This window comes from Phalaenopsis equestris, unplaced genomic scaffold, assembly GCF_001263595.1.
Source record: "Phalaenopsis equestris unplaced genomic scaffold, ASM126359v1 Scaffold000515, whole genome shotgun sequence".
NCBI classification, from domain to species: domain Eukaryota; kingdom Viridiplantae; phylum Streptophyta; class Magnoliopsida; order Asparagales; family Orchidaceae; genus Phalaenopsis; species Phalaenopsis equestris.
This window is the reverse complement of record NW_018164955.1, coordinates 835,098-858,669: the sequence shown is the minus strand read 5'-3', so window position 1 is coordinate 858,669 and position 23,572 is coordinate 835,098. Positions and strand designations below refer to the sequence as shown.

The following is a 23,572-nucleotide window of genomic DNA, read 5'->3' as shown; positions in this document are numbered from 1 at the left end:
CTTCTCTTATTTCTCCTCAACAATCGACCTTTATTAAAGGTCGTGACATTTCTGATAATATTCTGTTGGCTCAGGAAATATTACAGGATCTTGATAAAAATTGCAGGGGTGACAATCTGGTGATCAAATTTGATATCAAAAAAGTCTTTGATACCTTAAATTGGGATTTCATTGTCAATGTTCTCAAAGCTAGAGGTTTTAATACAAGTTTTTGCTCCTTGATTAAAAAATGACTCGCCAACAATTATTATTCTGTCTTGGTCAATGGAAACTCTTATAGTTTCTTCACTGTTTCTCGGGGCATCAAACAGGGAGATCCTCTTTCTCCTATTATTTTCATTTTACCTTTTGATTATTTCTCTAGGATGCTTAACAGTTTCCAACTCTCACATCTACATGCTCAGTATTCCAACAAAGCTAAAATGATGGTCTCTCACCTTGCTTATGCAGATGATGTTATTATTTTTACTAATGCTTCTAGATTTGCCATAAAACAAGTGATGGGGCTTTTACAAGAATTCCAAAGTTGCTCCGGTCTTCGTTTCAATAGTGACAAATGTCAATTGTTTTTTGGCAAACAGGTTAAGCAACATATTATTCATTGGGGTGTTATGTTTACAGGTTTTCATAATGTCTTTCTTCTCCTTAAATATCTTGGGGTGAATATGATAAGGGGGAGAAGGAAACAGGTGAATATAGATGATGTGATTGATAAAATCAAACGTAAAGTGCATGATTGGAGAAATGTTTTCCTTTCCACTGGGGGCAGAATCTCTTTACTTACTAGTGTTCTTCAGAGTATTCTTTATATGCTTTGCAAGTGTTCAATCCCAAGAAAAGTGTTATTTGTACTATGGAGAAGCTCTTTAATAAATTTCTTTGGGTGGGGAATGGTGCAAAAAAAATCTGGAGTATTTGGCATAAAGTTTGTAAGCCTAACGAGGTTGGTGGTTTTGGTTTTAAAGCACTAAAGCATATTGTGGAAGTGAATCTATGTAAGCTTTGGTTCAAATTTAGATTAGGTTCCTCTCTTTGGGTTATGTTTATGAGGCTAAAATATTGTGTTAATATTCATCCTTCCTTGGTCTCATGGAAGGTTGGAGATTCTCGTATTTGGAAAGCTGTGGTGAATGCTAGAGATACAGCAAATGGTTTCATTTTTTGGGACATTAGGGATGGGAAGATTTCCTTCTGGAATGAAAATTGGGGTTTTTCTTATAATTCTGATTTATCTTACTCCCCTCATTCTAACTCTTTATTGGTCTCTGATTTCTTTGATAATGAACGTTGGGATTTTTCTAAATTATGCTCTACGGTTGAGGAACAAAATGCAAAGCATATACTCACAATCTCCATCACTCCTACTCATACAGATCTCCCCATGTGGAAAAGAAGCAATTCTCTCTCGGTTTGCAAGCTCATTTATGGCACTCTACACACATCGTAATTGGATATGAGGTAAATGGATTTGGCATAAATATTTATCTCCTTCTATATCATTTTTTCTTTGGCGTTATCTAATGTCTTTAATCCCACTGGATGGCATTCTTAAGCTTAAGGACTTGAAATTAGCCTCTAGATGTCATATGTGTAAAATGGATGAGGATATAACACACATTTCTTTGAGTGTGTTTTCTCTTTAGAGGCTAGGGATATGATTGGCGCTCACTTTGGTTTCTCTTGGACACATAGAGGATCTTTAACTAGTTATTTATGGCAATGGAAAGATTTTGATGCCTGCAAGGAGAGGTTTCCCCTCCTTTTATTGGTTATGTGGTTCCTTTGGAACTCCAGAAATAGCTTTAAGTATCACACTTCTCCCCCCTCTATTACTATGGTTGTTGCATATGTGATTGTCTATTATAATAAAGCTTTAAGAGCTAGCTCTTCCGTGGTTAAAGCCACTAAGGCCCCTCGACTTATTTTGTGGGCTCTCCCGCATGCTAATTATGTGAAATTAAATGTTGATGGCTGTTGGCTTGCTGACTATGCTGCGGTTGGGGGTTTATTTAGAAATTTTGAGGGGAAATGCCTTGATTTTTTTGCTTCCCCAGTTATTGCCGAAACTTCATTGGCTGTTGAATGTTGGGGAGTCTTTTTTGCTTTATTGGGGGCCAACATTTTCAATTTTTGTAAGCTGGAGGTGGAAATGGATTCAAAAATGCTTTATGATATTTTGGTTGGTACTACTTCTCCACTCTGGGATTTAGTTGGTATATTTAAAAGAATACTGGCTCTTATAGCTAAAAAATATCTTGAGGTTAACTGGAAGTCAATTCCCCTGCTGAGCAATTCCCCTGCTGACTGGTTGGCCAAAAATGCAGGGGAGACTTGTCACGTTGGCACACATCCGAAGACTTATCATTGGAGATACTTTAAATCTCCCCTACATACGGCTCTAAGATTTTATGTATTTTGGCCATCCACTGTTGCCCTTTCGGTTAGGCTGGACATTGTTGAATTTTCTCTTTTGGTTTTCCTCTATTTTGTTTGGCTTGGCTGGTTTTGTCATTTATTACAGGATGCTCTCTTTTTTGAAGACACGGGCTATGATGGAGTCCTTGCTCTTGGCTGCGGCACAGAGGACGGCTCCTCTACAAGACTTTCTTTGTTTTGTTTTCATTCAAGATACTTCTAAGATATACAAGCACACAGGATTACTCTTTTTTATTTTGGATTCTTTTTTTTGGTTTTGGGGTATACCTGTATTTTGGAGACTACTTTTTGAGTGATGTATGTATGTATGTATGTATGTATGTATGTATGTATGTATGTATGTATGTATGTACATACATACATACATACATACATACATACATACATACATACATACATACATACATACATACATACATACATACATACATACATAAGTACCTCTAATTGATTTAGGAGTTAGTTAAGGAAGTAAAATGGGGGAATAAGCTTTAAATAGATCTTTTAATAAAAAAATGTGTAATTATGATTTTAGATTACAATAATATTTCATATTTCAAATATATTCCTGCTTAAAGTTTTCACTATTATGTCTAGTAACAAAGAAATTAAATTACATAAAATTCTTCATATCGTTGATCATAAGGTATGCAGTTAAATACTATTATTTTAATAATTGCATAATAGTTTATTTAAAAAAATATTAGATTATTAGATGACCCTTATATTCAGATAAACATATAAGTGTTAGCATATTACATAATTATATATATGTGTGTCTATATATATATATATATATATACACATATATTAATTTCAAAAAGAAATCGTTATTTGGCCCAATTGGCACCAAATAACGCTTCCCCATTTGGGTCGAAACCTGGTGTGTTTTAATTGATCCAAAGGGTCTGCGCCACGGGATTCGAACCCCAGACCCGAGAGACTTACGCCGAAGGCCGCTCCAATGAGCCGAGAAGTGGAGCACGTATATATATATGGGCGTGCGCGCGCGCGCCGCAAGCCATGACCTGTTTGTAAGCTAAAATATAAATCGGCCGACAGATACTTGAATAAAAAACATAACAATGTCAAAATACATAGTATTAGGTGGCTAGAGAGCGACCCAATTTGGTCTTGCCTCTGTCTCTAGTTCTAGAAAAGGAGCAAACTAGTAAGCTAGTAAGATGATTGTCATTGTCAGAAGTAACCAATGTATCATCCAATATGTTCCTGAGTTGGAGTCTGCCTCCATTCTTCTTCTTCCTCCTGGAATAGACCTGTCATTCCTCTTCTGAACAATCAGTTTGATGGGGTGGTAGAGCTGAAGCAGAAGGAATATCAACCATAGTACCCACAATAGGTTCTAGCCATATGTGAAGTATGAGTTGCCTCTACACCGGATATTTCCTGAAGAATTGAAGCTACGAGGCTCTCCTAATTATCAGTCTGAACACTTTCATTTGTAGGTGACAGTCCATCAGTATTGTTTTCTATGGGGTTTGAATGTGTCAGCATCACATCACTCGCAGTAATAGTAACGGCAGGGGGGTAGACGATAGAATCAGACATCAAAATCTGTCCTATGGTAGCTTTCTCTCCAGGTGGTACAGATATATCCTCAGAACCATCCCCATTCACTTAAACTTTAGATTTCAAATTAGAGTCTCCAGGTGGTACAGATATATCCTTAGAACCATCCCTATTCACTTAAACTTTAGATTTCAAATTAGAGTGAAGCTTATGGCATTTATCAAGAGTATGCTCAAACATCTTACAATGAGAACAATAAGAAGGTTTATGTTCCATGATGATTTGTTGTCAATATCCATTATGCGTTGTGTCCAACCAAACTTCAGTAACATCAGGGAAAGTAATATCTCTTTCCACAAGTATTCTGACCACAGAATGTCTGATAAGGTTGAAAGTGGATAGATCTAGCTTCATAGGAATCCCAAGTATGGCACCAATAGAGTAGAGAACCTGATGAAAAAAGTGCAGCTTGAGACCAGGTAGACTAAACCATACCAATACAATAGGAGGTTCATGATTGGGGTCAAAATCAAGAGACCACTTGAGTAGTTTTATTGGTTTACCAGCAGTGTTAAGGTAGTTTTTGGAGAAAATACGAGTTTAGTCTTCAGACACGGTTAACTGAATCAAAACATGTCTCACATCCATGAGCCCCACTTTTCACTTTCCTGCTAATATGAGGTCACTAAAACTTTTCCTGATAACTTCCATAGCTGGGTGTCCCCACTGAAATTTCCCAATAAAAGCAAATTTGAATTTTTCAGTCAGGGTTGAAATTTCTGACTCAGAGAAAAATAGTGTTGTCTTCTCACTCTTCCTACTTGCATTCTTAATAAAGGGGTTGTCACATGTACCATCACGATTCAATTTATAACTTGAAGAGAAGACAACCGTCGTCTCCCCCTGAGGATTACCCACAACGTGGGCAAAAGAGGTTTTACTGGGCTCAACCGAAGGAGGAAGCTCCATCACAGCAAGTCACAGCAAGGGAGCAGAGCTGCAAGTCGGACAGAAGAGGTCTGAGGCGATGCTTCGCGGAAGAGAGGAAACGCAGACGACTGCGCGGAAGAATTCGCACAGAGGACGCCGCAGATAACAGAGGACCTCACGGAAACAAAGGACACCACACAAGACTCGCAAAGAATTCGGTGATCCCGCAGAGACACGCACGACGCTGCAAAAGAATTCAGCGATCCCACAGAGCGTGCACGACGCCCACACGGAAGCTCTCCCGCAGAAGATGTCGAGTTGCGAGATACATAGGCGACGCCGCAGAGACGAAACTGCACCGTGGTTTGACATACATGAAACGCAGCAGGAAGACGCTGAGGCCCTTCGTCGTTGGGCGCGAAAGAGGAGGATGATTGTGATGGAGATTGATGAGCGCAAAGTCCTTCGTAGTCATCGTCGAATACGAGAACTTCGTCGTCGAGCACGAGAGGGTGGATTGAAGGGCGAATCAAAACCAGGGTTTCTCCATCGGCGAAACCCTAGCAGAGTAAATCACTGTCGCAGATGCCATCAGGAAGGACGACATAGGAAGCATATATATATATATATATATACATATACATTGTGTGTGTGTGTCATTATTACTTTTACCTTTAGAATTTTAATAAATGTGCACATATCAGTTGATTTCATGGCATATAAATTTAATAAATTTGCATTTACACATCAGTAGATAGAGATAAAGTATTTTATAAGGAAACAATGCAATGTATATACGAATACTTATATGTGCATACTAAGAGGAGTCCACAACCTTATATTACATTTATATTACACGCAAGGGGCGTCAGTGTACCCGCGCCCGTTGATGTTTATCCTACCATCCTAAACAATTGAGATGCTTGGATTTCTAGTTGTTGTGCCAACTGAAAGAAATTGATCAAAGGCCAGTAGACACATTTTCACCTTAGAGAATCGTGTACATTAGACCACAAACTATTGTGTCAATGAAATAATATTGATCAGGGGTGTGTTAGGTTATGTTTTGACAATATTCCTAAAACAGATGTAAATATTAATATCAAAAATTAAAAATAAAGTTAAAGATTAAACCTTATAGGATACAATTAAAGTTAATACATATCAAAGTATAAGTTATTCAATTAAGTAAATGCTATTGACACACACTAGATTAATATATAATTTTTATAAAACTATGAAACAGCTTGCATATTATTTTATTTTGTTTGGGTTAATACATTTTAGAAATGTGATTGCACCAAGATTATCTTAGATGACTCATTATATTGTTTTAATATTTTTTTAGGTTTAAGCTTTTAAATAAGATGAATACTAGAAAAGTTAACATGTGCAGAAGATGAGGACAACAACCAGAAAAATAACTTTTATTTATTCAATAAAATGTTTCCTTTAACGGTTCTTTCAATTAATTTTTTTTATATTTAATTGTTAGTGATAGAATTAAAAATAAATAAAGCTTAATTTCATTATCCGACTGTTTGTTTCCTACTTGATTAGTTCCAAGTCCTGGACCTAGTCATAACAAAATTGTATAAGAGTCAAAGTTTAGATTAAACAACGTGAATTTTAATGAAAGTATTACTATGATAATTGTAAGTTATAAATAAAGGAAATTAAAATTTTAATTGAGCCTAATATATTATTTTATTATTATTTCAGAATTATGCATGACAGGAGGAAAAGGTCAAAGATGATAATGTTGAATTTGATATACCCTAGAATGCCACAACCAATGTTGATGCATTTATTGATGATGAATGTTGTGACTCAATTGATTAAGATTTTTGAATCTCAAGCTAGTAGTTGTGGAAGAGCATCAATGGATAATTACTTAAAGCTCTTTCAAGATATGAAACCGCCTTTGCTCTTCGAAGCAGGAGAGCCCGTAGAAACTAAAAACTGGTTGATGAGGGTGGAGAAAATTAAAAATTGTATCGTAAGTCCACCTGAGAGAAGAGTTACCCTTACCAAATTTGCTTTTGAGGGGAGGCAAAAAGATGGTGGCAAAATCAATTACAGAAGAAATTTGGTGGTCAACCTAGCCCTTAGTGCAGTAGGAAGAGTTTGAGAGAACCTTCGGAGATTAGTCAATTACAGAAGAAATTTGGTGGTCAACCTAGCCCTTAGTACAGTAGGAAGAGTTTGAGAGAACCTTCGGAGATTAGTTTATACCACTATCAACTAAGAGCAATACACATAATAAATTTATTAGGTTGGTGGAGAGAGATTGATCAATTATCTAGTACGAAGCAGGGTTTAATATACCGTCGAGATATGCACCACAGCTCGTTCCAACTGCAAAGAAGAAATGTCGCAGATTTCTTTCTGGATTGAAGAATTTAATTAAGTAGCTACTAATAACACTTGAGATTGGGGACTATTCAGCGTTAGTGGAAAGGGCTAGACGGGTATAAATTGATTTTCAGTAGACTCAAAAGCATAAAGACACACAAAAGTGAAGGTTTGGAAGAAGTGGCAACAGTTCAATCTGAAGAGTCTAATGGGAAGAAAATAAAGTTATACACTGACATAGTTATTAGTAAGACTGGCAGTAAAAATATAGAGCTCTGTGTAAAGTGCGGAAAACTAGTTATTAGTAAGACTGGCGGTAAAAATATAGAGCTCTGTGTAAAGTGCGGAAAACAACATCAAGATGAATGTCTACTTGGTTTGAAGATGTGTTATTTATGTAGACAGTCTGAACATCAGCTGAAGAATTACTCTAGCTCAAATATTCACGTCAAATACTAACTCAAGAAGGGATTTAGCTCAGAGCAATTTCCATGAGGTAAAAATATAGAACTCTGTGTAAAGTGTGGAAAACAACATCATGGTGAATGCCTATTTGGTTTAAAGCTATGTTATTTATGTAGACAGTCTGAACATCAGATGAATCACTCTGGCTCAGATATTCACATCAAATACTAACTCAAGAAGGGATTTAGCTCAGAGCAATTTCCATGAGGGATCTACTTTTAGAAGTGGTCAACGTAGGATGACAAAAGCATGTAATGTGACTCGTATTGAACAGTCAAAATCAAAATATTTGACCAAGAGTCTATTCTTTAACTCATTATGACCCTGAAGAACTAGTTGGGTGTAATGTTGGTTATCTGATATTGAGTATCTCAATATAGTTTGATTTCAGAAGTTCGATATTATTTTAGTTATATTATCATGTTTCAGATGTTTGGGAATTGTTTCGTTAAATTAGCATATCTCATATGTTGGATTTATTATAATTTATTATATTTGTTTTGTTCATTGGATTTATTATATTTGTTTTGTTCACTTAACAAGAATTAAATTTTAGGCTCTGTTTGATATCATTTTCTGTTTTCTGTCTTTTATTTTTTAAAACAAAAAACACAAAACAAACCCAAAAATAGTGTTTATTTTTTCGTTTTTTATTATTTTATTTTTTTTTAAAACACATAAGGCTTGTTTTTAAAACATAAAAAATACAGAAATTGTGTTTTTTTTTTTTTTTTTTTGTTTAAAAACATGTTTCTGAAGCATTACCAGTGCAAGGCTCCACCACCCGACGCATGATGCCCGCTGCCTCCCGCAACCCACCGTTAGTAGCTGCCCAAGACCCATAGCAATCCGCCGCCTCTTCGCCACCGCCCTTAGGTCCCCATTGTCGCCCGCCTCCACCCGTCGCTCGCCTCCACCCATTCGCAGCCCGTATGCAGCCCGCACCACCCTCCTACCAGCCGCCAATAGACCGGGGAGTTGGACAAGTGGTCTGACGGGCTAGCCATAAGCCTGCTAAGAATGGGCGGGCTTAGCTGTGGAAAAATAGAAATTTTGCGGGTCTGACCCAACCTGAGCCCACTTTAACTTACTCAAAGCCTGACACAGACAAACCCGACCCGAACAATTTTGCGACTAATCTCCTCTTTATCCTATTCAGTTTTCAATTCTTCACTTCTCTTGTAGATTTACCAATGATAAGCTATAAAGCTCATACAATTCAATGCTCAATTTTCTCCTTCCCCATCTCCAAGTTTTGATCTTCAAGACTTCATAATATATTTACAAATCAACACCTTCTGTTTTATCAAAGAAGCAAGGGAACCGAGCACCAAAGTTGAGACTGTTCTATTTCCTCTGAATAGGATTCTAGCAAACCTGTTGTTTTTTTTATTCACATGCAAGGTCAACTACAGCAAACTCGATGCATCTTGCATTTATCGATTCATTGTTAAGCTTCCATTTCAACCAATGTTTCCCGTTAAAAAATGAATTTTCTTTTCAAGGCTCTAAGGCCGACCCAAAATATAGTGTGAGTGGGCTTGGCTGTGTTTTTTAATAGAAACGGGGCCCAAACCCGGCCAGGCCAGAGTCTGCTTGAACTAGGCAAAGCAGAAATCTTGCATCCACCTGCCGCCCGCCACCTGCCGCCCATCGCAACCCTCTAGCCGCAGCCCGCTGTTACCACTGCCCATCGCTGCAAACCCTTGCCAATTGTAGTTGCAACCTGCAGCACCCAGCAGCCCGCTGCCCACTGTCGCTCGCCACCCTCCTCTCGCCCGCCATCTGCTCACCACAGCTTGCCACTCGTTACTCTCCTATTGCCCACCTGCCCACAGATAATGCTACGTGTTAAGTGGAGCAAGAAAGATGTTCTATACATCATGGGCGGCAGAGCTTAATACTGGAGCACACGCGGATCTAACCATTTTATAAAAAGTATAGATTTTTCTTTAAAAAATATAAAAAATACATAACAAAACATGTATTATATTCTTTGTTTTTAAAAATATAAAAATCATAACAGTACCAAACGCATTTTCTAAAAATAAAAAACAGAAAACAAAACAGACTAGAAATAAAAATAAAAATAGAAAACAGAAAGTAATCCCAAACAGATCCTTTTATATTTAAATTGCATAATAATTAGCTAGTATGAAGTTCATGAATTTCAAGAACAAAATTTTTATAGAATGTGAAATTGTAATAAATGAAAAAAATAAGTAATTTAAAACAACATATTTTACCAAATAGATGGGTCGATTTGAACGATCACATCAACATTTTTGATTAATGGAGACGAATTTCTCACCTAAGCGAACTATAAAACTAGACAAAGGAACAAGAAAAACGCAAGGAGAGCGAGAGCGAGAAGCAAGGAAGTGGAAAGCATCACGTGTGAAGGAAGAAGCAGAAGGAACTTACAAGCGGAGCAGTGGAGCAAGAGGAGGAAGTATCGTGACCTCGTCAATTGAAAAAAGGAAGCAGCCTTATTGCTTGCAGTAGATCTGCGTGGTTGTTGGTGTGTCGAAGCCATTTTAAATTTGCGCCCACGAAGAAGTCCAGTGCAAAATTTGCATCCATGAAGATTGTCTGCAAGTGAAGGAAGACTAGAGGAAGGACAAGAAAGTCATCATTCAAGTTCGCGAAAGGTGACGTCATGCCCTAATCGAAGGCAGCGGCGGTGTCGAGTGCAAGTAAGAGGAAACCGAATCTCGCGTGCAAAAAAAGAGGAGGAAAAAGGCGAAGCCAACTCACCATGTGGGTTAAAATCAATCAAAGATCAAGAGAAGAAGAAGAGGGAGGCGGCAGCTCATGCATGAGAGGAAAAGCCTAAGCTTTAGCGTGAGGCCAAAGAGGATAAGGTATCTAGGGCTTTATTAATGTTATTTAATATAATTTAAATTATATTTTTTATTTACGAATGCTGCGTTTGGGGCAGCTTATTTGTGCGAGTAGCGTTTCCTATTAACCACGGACGCGGTATAGGGGTTGTGTCCCGTGAATAGCGAATGTGTTTTCCTCCTATTGCCCTTCTGACTTTTATCGTCTTCTCTGCGCTCGTCTCGTGCGGAAGCCCTAACTCTCTTCGATTCTCCTAATTTCTCTCGACCGTTGCCTTCATCCTCATCTTCTTATCTCCGATCTATGCTTTTGGTGCTTTGTAAGTAACCTTGTCACCTTTGTTTTGGCAATTTTCGACTCCGATGCCTTATCAGGTTTGAAATCTCCCCTCTCCTTTGATGTCAGAATTTTGTGATGCTCTTGTTAAAGGAATGACTTTTCAAGCGAAGGTTTTTTATTTAATATTTATTTGGTGGTGTTTTGTTCTGGTACTTTTTCATCTAGAGCCTCTTACGAGTAGAATTTTTTGGTGTTATATTTTGAAAACTGATGGGTTTCAGAGGTTCCTACGTGGAATTTGCCCTTCTGTGAGAACTTTTTCTGTGCGTATAAGCGGATGGGGCAGCAAGGGCTTGGGTTCTCTGTGTGTGTTGGCGGATGGGGCATATGGGCTTTGGTTTCTCTGTGTGTGTTTGCGATGGGGCAGTTGGGAATTGGTTACTCTGTTGGTGGATGGGGCAGTTACTCTGTGTGTGTTAGTGGATTGGCTTGGTTTCTCTGTTGGGATTGCTGAATAGAAGCCTTGAGAAATGTTGTTCTTTTAATTTGGTGTATTCATATGTTCGTTGAATTTCGAAGTTCTTTTAACTTAGCATGATTACAATGGTGATGGCAGCTCATTTGCATTCAATGTTATATTACTTATTAGTGCAGTGCTGCACTGTTTAAAAATACATTCCAAATGGAATACTCATTATTTCTTCTCAAACTTAAATAAACGGTTATGAATTTGATGCCAATACTCATTATCTCTTCTCAAAAAATGCCTTCCAAATGGAAATCTCCTCTTACATGGGTGTAACATAGTCGGAGCCCGATAATTGTATTAGCAATAGCACATTGTCCAAAAATTTCATCATATTTTTCTGCACATGCTTTATTCGGGTTGAGAGAAACATGTTTTATCTGGCTTAAGAGTAAAAAATGGGAAGTCATGAGTGAGCTCACTTCTATTATCAATTATCTTTATTTCATTCACTCCATTTTCATATTGAGTTTGATCCGGTTGCTTCCTTTTGGTTGGTTGTTGCCTTATGTTTTATAAGGCTCTCCAAGTGTAACAATTGAGGAGGTTGATCATATGGGGCAATGACTATAGTTAATACTTCTGTACACTTGTTAGCAGTCAGAACAATTGAAGTGTATATGATTGACTAATAATTGAAGTGTTTGAGTATGCTGAATTTTAGAAAATTAGATAAACATGTAATTATTTCAGGTGAATTTATATGTTGGCAGAAAAGAAATAGGCACAACCAATTGTTGGATCGCAATCTGGTCATGGATCGGTCCCTGGACTGACCAGCGCATGGGAAATGGACTAATGAACTGATCCTTCCCTGCATTTTGGTCCCTCTTCACGATTTCGCGTGGGAGGGGTGGATGGCAAAACACAATGCTTCATTCTTCCCGAGTAGCTGAGAGCTAGTCATCTTCTCCTGAAGCATCTAGATCCTCATAAAACAATGATAGAAACACAACGTTGACATTAGGAGAGATATTATAGTCACTTTGTAGATCAATCATATACACATTTTCATTATTCTTTTTTACAGTCCTGAATGTTCCATCAACTCTCAGTTTGAGCTTCTCAATCAAACATTTGAGGATTCTCTTTTCTAACTTGATCCATACTGAATGACCTTCCTTCAAATCATGGGATCTTCAAGACTTGTTAGTTTGCTTATCGTATTGGTGTTCGACTTGGCAATCTCATATGGGGCGATGACTATCTTTTTTTTTTTGAACTGATCAGTGATGATTTGCGGCTTCTGTTCTATCTATTATTTTGTTCAGACAGTTCTATTGCAAACAACATTAATAAACATAAGCAGAATGGTCATTTATCCAAAAATAACTGCAAATAGTTATTCTGAATAAACTCCCCCAAACAACAAGCTAACTTATCTTGATAATCTGCAGACTGCAGACTATCAGATTGTCAGGATAATCTGCTCATACTAACTTATCTTGATAATCTGCAGACTATCAGATTGTCAGGATAATCTGCTCATAAGCAAATTATAAATAATCTACAGCTGCCTCAAACAGACCCTAAATGCTAACAATAGGTTTTACTTAATCAGATGTTAAAGGCAAAATATTAGAGATTGAATCAAATAAAATTGTAAGGGGGAAAGAAGATCTTGTGCACAAAGAAGCAAATCAAGTCTTTTAAGTTAAGGATTTATATATTTATTTATGTATCATTTTTAATTATATGTCATTAGATAAATTTTAAGTTTTTATAAGTAGAATTAGTGAGAGTTTTGATTCAAAAGCTATGTGAAAGAATAAAATTAAAAATAATTAGATACATTTATGTCCTTTTTAGGAATGTGATTCTTATATATATATATATACACGCACACTCACACACACAACATTGATTGATTTGGGTGTTAGTCATGGAAGTGAAGTGGAAGAATAAGCTTTAAAGAAGACTTTTAAGGAAAAAGTGAGTAATTATGTTTTTAAGTTTCCATTTTTCATTATACTTCCAAGATGGGGATTAGAGTAAAGTTGAATGAATTTGGAAACCTATCATTCTAATAAGTAAAAATTCTACTTACAATAAGGATTATTATGCTAAAGTGAGAGTCATCAATTATTGAAATTATTATATGAAGGCAAGTGAATTTACTCTCTACAGCAATCATGAAGCACAAAGATTCTTGAATGGTTAAAATAAGTTGAAAGATATGCCTCCAAACAAAATTTCTTTCATTATGTGCTTAAGCACAATGACAAGAGTCGGAATAAGTCAGTTAATGCTTTAAGCCGCCGCCAATTGTTAAGAGGGTTGTAAACAATCCAATTTTGAGCCAAGCAAGGTTCAGTTCAAAAGTTTTCAATATGACTCAAAATTAGCTTGTGACACATATTCAATTTGAGCCAACTTAACTAGAAATTGAATCGTGCTCAATCCGCCTAAAATTCAAAATGAGCTGGTGTGAATCTATTTTAGCACGCAACAAGCCAACTCAAAACTAATCTAGAAATAAATTGCAAAAAAAACGCAAAAATCCTAACACTTATGCATTCTAAAAACTTATTTAATATTCTATATTAAAAAAATATTTATACATAAAAATATTTTTTATAAAGAAAAATATTTTAGTCAATCTTGAGCCGGTCCAAACTGTGATCCGTGTAAGACTCGAATTCAATTCGAAAAGTATTTGAGTCAAGCTTTCAGCTCATAGCTCGACTTACTTGCTCTAACTCGAGCCAAAATTCAACTTGATTTTCGAGTAACCAATAATCTTTAAGATTGATCTTCAACAAAAATTCTCAATCAAAACTATTTAATGCAATCGAAGGTAACTGATTTTGAAGTGTTGAAGGATTTGTATGCCACTAATGAGAACTTAGTTGAGAATTTAATATGTTGTCGAGAGAGACCCTAGTATCACATATGTCATATCTAATTATTATATGTTCATATAAAACAAATTGTGCATTACTAAAGTTCATTCAGAGTGGCTATTTTATAGTACTATAATGGAAAAGCAGTGGGCGTTAAGATGCTTTGGTAAGGTTAAGACTCTTTTCTTAATGTAAAAAATTTTCTTTTGGCCTAGATTGATACAATACGTTAGCACGTCAAACAATAAATTCCTACAAGGTTTATCATCAAACTAAAAGCCCCGAGGACTAAATTCAATCTTCTTTCGGCCAACATTGATATGGGATATGGAGAGGCATGTTAAACAGCACAAAATGTGTCACCTAGCTAAGACCCGAAGGCAAAACACAGGTCTCTATACTTCATTTCCTCTCCAAATCTACCTTAGGTGCATGTGAGCATGGACTTCGCGGTGGGTCTGCACTGAACACAATGAAGCAAAAAAATTATTATGATGGCGGCAAACTACTTCTCCAGAATAGCGCATTTTGTACTTTGTCATTCAGTGATGGATGCTCACATATCATTGATCTTTATTTATGGGTAGATAGTTTATCTTCATGGTTCGGGCAGAATGAGCGTTCAAGCCCAACACTTGAATTTTTTTACTTTGTATCCAACAAATATGTTGCACATTTGAACTCCCAATGACCACAACTTCAGATATAAATGTGAAGTTCTTGAATTATTTCTAGATGACCTTAGGAGATAAAATGGGCATGAAACTCCAATCAGTTCAACAGTCCACCCTCGATAAATAAGTAGATGGAGATGATTAATTGTAGCATAGAAAACAGCTTTAGGTGCTTTCCATTCAAGAAAATCATACCGTAAGCTTGATTCTTCCTCATGATAAGTTTGGTTGCAATATGTTCACTGGTTAGTCTATAGGTCATATTTCCTTTAAGGTTATCTAAAGGTAGAACTCTCACACCTTTAGCGTTGGTGTCTATTCCTACAGCTACTAAGCTTAAAACGGATACATAGATCATCATCAGAGAGATTCATATCTTCCTTATATAAGTAGATGAAAAAGAAAATAACCAAGAAGAATGTCAACTTCCAAAAGCAAACTAGCAACTCCAAAAAGGGTATGATCTTCAAGGAAGATAACTTGATGTTAATTATAATAAAAATTTGAAAGATATTTTTGCATGGTAATTTCGAAACCTAAGATCAATGGTTGATAGTTCATTAATGGTTGTCAAGAGAATCAATGACAATTCGTACAAGACTGGCCTATAAGTGACTACAATGCTTATGCTACATTCAATTTTATTGACTTGTTGTCATAGTACAGGAATCCAAATGCTTTCGATGATGAAAGTAAAGCCCCTCATATTCAAAGAGAAAGATGTAAACGTACACTTGGGACAAGAACATTGCAACAAAATCAACCACCCCCCCCCCCCCCCCCCCCCTCTCGCACGGCTTCCTCAGAGTTTATTTACCATATTGTGAGGTAAATTTGGGTTATTTTGCTTCTTTATACTATATATGTTGTTCTAAAACCTATTAGACGCATTTGGTTCAATTTTTATCTTCTTAGAGATTGCTTCTTTTGGTTCTCTCTTTGGAGTATTGTATTTTATTCTCCCTAAAATGGTGTAATTATAGCTTAATTAAGAATAGGTCGTGATTCATCCTCAAAACTCGTAAATCCCCCCTCTAGTCAGTAGATCTTTTTTCCTCACCATTTTGTCCCCAAAATCATAGTTGCCCTCATTTTTGTGTCCCCACATAATTTTTTTCATTGGTTTCACCTTTTTTTCTCAAATCTTATAAAATTCCCGATCATTAATCGATCATAAACCATCTAGAAACCCAAGATGAATGGCATACCCTCCATCTCCATCAAGCTTCCCTCTCATCTTGCTATCAATGCCTTCAAACTCTTGTAATGACTTTTCAGGTCAATGCCCTCTCATATTGTGACTTTCTCGCTTCTTTGTTTCAAGAGTTTCGAGAATTCATGGACAAAACTCAAACTCATGAGTCAAGTGGAGCCTTTCATTGATGCAATCAGCCAAGCTTAATTTCATTATATGAGCTTGACTCCAACTCAAGCTCGAGTTAGAGTATACCATAAGATAGACGAGCAGAGCTCAAGTTAGCTAGGAATCAAGTTCAACTTGACTTATTTACACCCGTACTCTCAACTAATAGATGAATAAATAAAGATTGTTACAAACAAATTTATGGTGTCATAATTAATGGTTGAATAGGATGATGAGTTGTGCAATTTTTATGATTCTTGATAAAGCGCTGCATGCATAAAGATCATAGGAAGGTGCTAAATAGTGATGAAATAACCATTAAAAGTGGCTAAAAGGTTTCAAGAAAAAGGTAATTGCTACAATTCTTAAATTATAATGATAATGGTTTCACGGAACACAGTACTCAACATAGTAAAAGGGCATTTACAGTATATTTGTAAATATCAAAAATGCAAACAGGCAAGGCAGAAAGTTCATTCCAATTCCCTTTTCTTATGCAGAAACATGGTTTCAATAAGCGGTTTACTTAATATTTAAGAAACAAAACTGAATTTAGTCCAATAGGTGCTGACTTGAAATGAATTGGGAAAATTTTGATGAATTGAACTTCAATGTTTTAACAGCTTTAAAACAGTCTTATTAGGAAACAACCATTATTCTAAAGTATTCCATTTTATTTCCAATGAAAATGTTCTTTATGATTCATGGAAGTATATAAAAACTTGAGAAAATTTTTCTCTTACTCTCAAGGTACAAAGCAAACAAATATAACCCAACTCCATGAATGCTCCAAAACCAAACAAAATTCAATAAATCTTATTCCATCAAAATTAGCACCATTAAACCAAATTCTGTAAATTCATTTTGATATGATGCCCAGTAACCATTAAGGAAAAAATACAGATCAAGGCTTAACTTGAATTGTCTCCATAAGTCATAAAAACTATATATTTTAGACTTTGCAGGAAAGAAAAAATAAAATAATGAACATTTATCATGCAAAAGAAGAGTTCTTTATTTTTGTTATCTTCTATTCACAATCATGCAATTGCCCTATGCAATCATTCATACAATAGCACAAACAATAGAAGACTACCTATGAAGCTTGAGGTGCAAAACAACGACCGATTGTGCAAGAAAAAACCATTGAATTGCTCAAATATCTTTACAGAAATAAGTACAAAACCAACAAATCATAATTCCATCAAAGATATTTTCTATGAAATTTATTTGAAATTCTTCATATCTTTTTTTAATATTCTTTGTCATCAATAAAATTTGAATTTTTCCACTCTCAAATTTTGCAACATTAACCCTGCTTAATTTCATCTAGTCAAACGAAAGAGACATGCAAAGAATATGAATGCGCAAAGTATTCATTAATTTGCAATATCACTTCTTAACACTTATATCATAAACATAGCAGCCACAATTTGAGAAAATAAGAATCCAGTTTGATTTCAAACTCTTTATAAGATTTTTGGTTTTAGAGACTATGGTGGTTTTGTGGTTAAGAATTTCAACTGAAAATTTAACTATTAGTGTATTCAATATCCGATGATTAAAGTCTACAACGGCAACAACAAGCCTTTATCCCACTAAGTGGGGTCGGCTACATGAATCATTTTTCTCCATTGAGTCAAGGATTAAACTCTCTTGAGAAAATTTTTAAGAGTTCTATTATATGTTAAAGCAAATACTATATTACAGCATACAACCACAGTTAGTGTTGTTATTCCCACGAGATGAACCATTAAACCTTAAAAATAATAATTTGTACTGTCATAAGTAGATTTTCATATATGCATTGTTGTATGTGTAACCATAGCAATCATGGATAAAGCAGAAAGCCACATATTAATCTGAAGTTATAAGATATTTAAATGAGATAACTGAGTAGCCTTTGATAAAATTTTCATAAATTTCGCAGTAAGAGCAAGTTGAATGTCTTAATTTTCTTAACAAAAAGTTGCAAATTTAATCAACCCCAACAGCAACATTTCAGTTTGCTGTATGAGCTAGTTCTTATCAACCATAAAATCAAGTAGGTTCTACCCCCACAATATCCACTTGAAGCCTTCAAATTGTTTGGAATACACGCCTATCAACAGCTTTTTATGCAAACCAAAAAAATGGGGCATTTACAGACATCCCACCTAATTCCTATGTATTTATATATCTAACCCCTAAATTTTCCTTTCTACTTTTATACCAACCAAATTTATCATATGACATCAGCAATACCACTATTTTAACTTTTAAGAGGTGAAGTACAATTTTCATGAACAGGTAAGGTGGCATATATGTAAATATAGAAGTTTAGGTGTTAGACATCTAAATACATAAAAATTGAGTAGCATGTATGTAAATCTTCCAAAAATCAAATCCATTGGCGTTACTTTTATGCTGCATTAGATGGCAGGAAAACCTATTAAATTACCAGAAAACGTGATTGGGTGAAAAAAAACCAAAGCAAGTAATAAAAACAGCGTTAAACGAATTAATGAAACTAAAGAAGCTTGCCTTCCGAACTTGATAGTCAGCTGGCGGTAATCAAACGTATTGCGGCCATCAACTCGGATGTTTTCACTGAGTGCGGTCTCTATGAACTTCTTCTCATTAATGGTAATATGCCAGGTATTAGCCAGCCTCTGCTCCATCCCTCCCCGGCTAAATTCAATCAACTTTAACAAGATAATTGAATAAAAAACATCTACAAAAAAACAAACGGATAGCTTCATTTCCCGTCTAGAGGGACTAGGTTTTAATATAAGAAACCCGGAAAAAAAAAAGTGACAATAGCCATAGCGTACCTTAGGATGATGGTTGAAGAGCAGATTGGTATGGCAGCCCTAGAATCAAGTGAACTACAGTAGAATACAAGAAGAGGGCAGGGGCGGCGAGGATCGTCGACTCGGTGGGGTAACGGAGAAAATATTACACGTCCGAAGTGGTGGAGTGGGGGTACAGCTTATGCCTATTTTTCCGGTGGCTAACGGCTTATTTTAAGTTATTTTCAAATTATTTTTTTGGTTATTTTTAATAATCTTGAAATAGCTCAAAAATAACCGCCGTCTTTCTTTTTGGGTTATTTCTGAGTTATTTAGTGATTATTAAAAATAACCCAGAAATAAACTGAAAATAACTCAAGAATAATCTCTGCAGCACAAAGAGCTACGTCAGGAATTTAAACTTAATTTTTAATAATTTTTTTATTAAAAATTATTAAAAATAAAAATAATTTAAAAGTTTTTTTTCTAAATTACTAAAAAAGAAATATTTTGAAATAATCTGCGGTCTTTATTTTTGGGTTATTTCTGGATTATTTCAGAATTATTGAAAATAACCCAGAAATAACCTGAAAATAACTCAGAAATAATCTATGTCGCACGTAGAGATACGTCAGGAGTCCGGACAGAAAATGTGCTCCTGTTTTACACGTTGATGTATATAAAGTCTTGATGTAATATTTTTTTAGTAATATACGTGCGGCGGAGATTGTTCCTGAGTTATTTTCAGATTATTTCTGGGTTATTTTCAATAATCCCGAAATAACCCAAAAATAACCCGCGGTCTTTATTTTTGGGTTATTTCTGGGTTATTTCGGGATTATTGAAAAAAACCCAGAAATAACCTGAAAATAACTCAGGAATAATCTCCGCCTCACATAGAGCTACGTCATGAGTTTAAACTTAATTTTTAATAATTTTTTATTAAAATTTATTAAAAATAAAAATAAATTAAAAGTTTATGTTTTTTCTAAATTACTAAAAAAAGAAATATTTTGAAATAATCCGCAGTCTTTATTTTTTGGTTATTTCTAGGTTATTTCAGAATTATTGAAAATAACCCAGAAATAACCTGAAAATAACTCAGGAATAACATCTGCCGCACGTAGAGCTGCGTCAGGAGTCCGGACAGAAAATACGCTCTTGTTTTACACGCTGATGTATATGAAGTCCTGATGTATTATTTTTTTTAGGGGAATGGCAACCAATAGGTGCCCTTTACACGAGAAAATATTAAGTCAATAGTTCGGATGCAGGTATCCGTCGGGAGTCTAGTCCAATCAATGAAGTGGCAGATCTGTCGAAAAAAATATAAAAAGTTTTATATTTTAATATATGATCCTGCTCCATAGATATTATATTTCTTTGAAAACAAATCCCTTTGCCCTTAATTAATCTTAAGTTTCTTATATCGGCATCAGGTAAAGTTTTGCAAAGCATTACTCACCTACGATTTTGGTAGCAGGGTTTGATTCGTTTGAAATCCCTCGTATTGTCGGTCATCAGACGCATATCTACAGCAGTTCCTATCTCTCTTGTTAGACGAGAAATATTGATGATGGAATCTGAAAATAATGGCGAGCAGTTTGAAATTGATGTGAGTTTAACTGTGTTTAAAATGTCAGCATTAACTTATGTTTGCTTGATTTTCTTTGTACTTTGAATTAATGATATTATGTTACTTTTCTTATGTTTTTGCGATGATTTTTAGGAGATAAAGTTATTCTGATGGTGTTGTTTTCTTAAAAGATTTATATTAATGGTGAATTCTTTTGTATTATGATCTTATTTTGGTATTTTAGTAGTCTGTGGTGCTAGTGGATTTGTATTGTGATTGTATTGAGATGAGATTGAGTCCGTATTTTGTTCATATATGAGTGTAATTGTGGTGTTATTGGAGTGAAATTGTGGTGTTATTGGAGTGTTATTTGACTGGTATTTTTTTTGTGTTATTATTTTTTGTTATGGTGGTTATGTGGTAGTATTTAACTATTATTTTTGTGAGGTTTATATTGATTTCATTTTGGGTGTTCTTATGCTATTATGATGCTCTTTTTTAGTGTTATTATAGTGGTATTCAGTGTTATTATTGTGTTATTTTTGTGTTATTGTGGTGTTATTAGTGGTATTGCGGCGACTCAGTGGTGGTATTCTCGGTCGGTGTTATTATGATGTTATTGAGGTATTGTTGTAGTTTTATTTATGTGTTATTGTGATGTTATTTGAGTGATATTGTGACTGCTCTATGGTGGAATTCTTAACTGGTGTTATTATGGTTTTATTGTGGCATTATTGTGATATTCGAGAGGTGTTGTTTCAGTGTTAGTATGGTATTATTGTGGTATTATTGTGGGTTTATTAAGGTGTTACTGAGGTATTATTATTGTATTATTTGACTAGTATTGTGGCGGCTGTGGTGGTATTCTTGACTGGTGTTATTTTAGTTTTATTATGGTTTTATTGTTGTATTGCTGAGGTTTTATTGAGGTGTTATTTTGTAGTTATTGTGGTTTTATTATGATGTTATTGTGGCATTATTGTGGTGTTATTGAAGTGTTTTATTATGTTATTTGAGTGGTTATGTGTCGGCTCTGTGGTGGTATACTCGACTGGTGTTATTAACAGGTTATTATGATATTATTAAGGTATTATTGTGTGTTATGTTAGCGTTGTATGAGTTTTATTGCAGTGGCTCTGTGGTGGTATTCTCGACTGGTGTTGTTATGTTGTTATAATGATATTATTATGGTATTATTGTAGTATTTTTGTGATGTTATTGTGGTATTATTATTTTGTTATTTGAGTGGTATTGTGATGACTCTATGGTGGTATTCTCGGTTGGTGTTATTTTTTTGTTATTATTGTATTATTGCACAATTATTTTAATGTTATTGAGGTGTTATTTGAGTGGTATTGTCGCTGCTCTGTGGTGATATTCGATCGGTATTGTTTAAGTGTTATTATTTTGTTATTGTGCTATTATTGTGGGGTTATTAGGGTTACTAAGGTGTTATTTGAGTGGTATTGTGGCGGCTGTGGAAGTATTCTAGACTGATGTTATTTCAGTTTTATAATGGTGTTATTCTTGTATTATTGTGATGTTTTTACGGTGTTATTATAATATTATTGTGGTGTTATTGAGGTATTATCTTAATGATATTGTGACCGCTTTGTGGTGATATTCTCAACTGGTGTTATTATGGTGGTATTGCAGTAATATTGCATTATTATTCTGATGTTATTGAGGTGTTATTGTGGTGTTATTTAAGTGGTATTGTGTCGGCTCTGTGGTGGTATTCTCGACTGGTGTTATTATGGTGTTATTGTGGTTTTATTGTGGTATTAATGTAATGTTATTGAGCTGTTGTTTTGGCGTTATTTGAGTGGTATTGTAGCTGCTATTTTGGCCACGCATAGGTGTATCACTATTTTGTGTAGTCTTGTTAAAGGCATCAGAAACTTGATCTGCTCCCTAGCTAATTGAATGAGTTCTTAAAATTAGGAATGTTTACTCGCTCGGGTTTCTTGCGCGAGTATATATATCATTTTAGTAATATCGGGCTTTATCGTGTTCGGATTATTGATCCCATACAGAAGCAAGGTAAGAAATTACTTAGGCAAAGTTCTAGTCTACTACGTTCAGGTTTTAGTTTAGAATGTCAATTAAGGTGGTTTTTTTAATAACTAATCTTAAATAAAACCCTAAGTCTAAATTTAAACCTAACTAGACAAATTAATTTGGTAAATTTCAAGAGGTAAAAACTACATTTATCTTGTGATTACAGAAGTGGATTGTATGATCTAAAATTTTAAATTGTTATTGTAGCTGGGGACAAATAGGACCATTCTTTTTCTTTACCCTCTGTTGAATGCATAAAGATGTTTGGTTAACCTGAGATTAATTTTTTTAACCCTAGATTACATTGATTACGATTCTAGCATGTCACCTTAGAGTCTTCAATTTCTATCCTCAATTTAACTAACCTAGTTTTAATTCATTAGACCCTAGATCAATTTGGTTAGGATTCTAGCCTATCACCCTAGAGTCCCCAATTTAGAACCATCAAAGCCTATTTTTTATATATTTGCACTACCCTATGGACAAACTTTTCTTTGACCTTGTCGGCACTATTTTTGGTGTGGAGTTTGCCCGTAAGAAGCTGTCGGCCATCGGAATTGAAATCCTGTTGCCCGCTTCGGAAGGACGTTAAAAAAATTTAGTTTTGAAAAAGATGAAGTCAAACTGACCTCATAATTTTCATAGTTTAAATGGAAGAGCACTTTACCTCAAATTCTGTATCTATCCCAAAGGATGAATACAAGAATTGAGGGTGAGGCTCGTCAAATAAACTAGAGAAAGTCATGACATCCGTTTGATCTGCGGAACCAATATATTGGCCGACAAATTCCCCTATTTAATATAATGAATTAAATAGGGTTTATATTATGCTGGGTTCGGGAAAAGCTTCCTATAAGGGCAAGCCCCTATAGTTAATTACATCTTAGATAACTGAAGTTACCTAAGAATACTCTCGATA

General features: G+C 35.2%; 1 protein-coding gene across 1 annotated transcript in view; it reads right to left on the bottom strand.

Annotated features, from left to right (window-relative positions):
* Positions 1-19,218, bottom strand: part of LOC110028573 (exosome complex component RRP45A-like) — a 49,889-nt gene extending 30,671 nt beyond the window's left edge. The window contains 2 exon segments of the mRNA XM_020730476.1: positions 18,769-18,958; positions 19,059-19,218. Coding sequence (XP_020586135.1) covers positions 18,769-18,905 — 137 coding nt within the window. The 5' untranslated portion in view covers positions 18,906-18,958; positions 19,059-19,218.
* Positions 19,219-23,572: the final 4,354 nt, after the last annotated feature.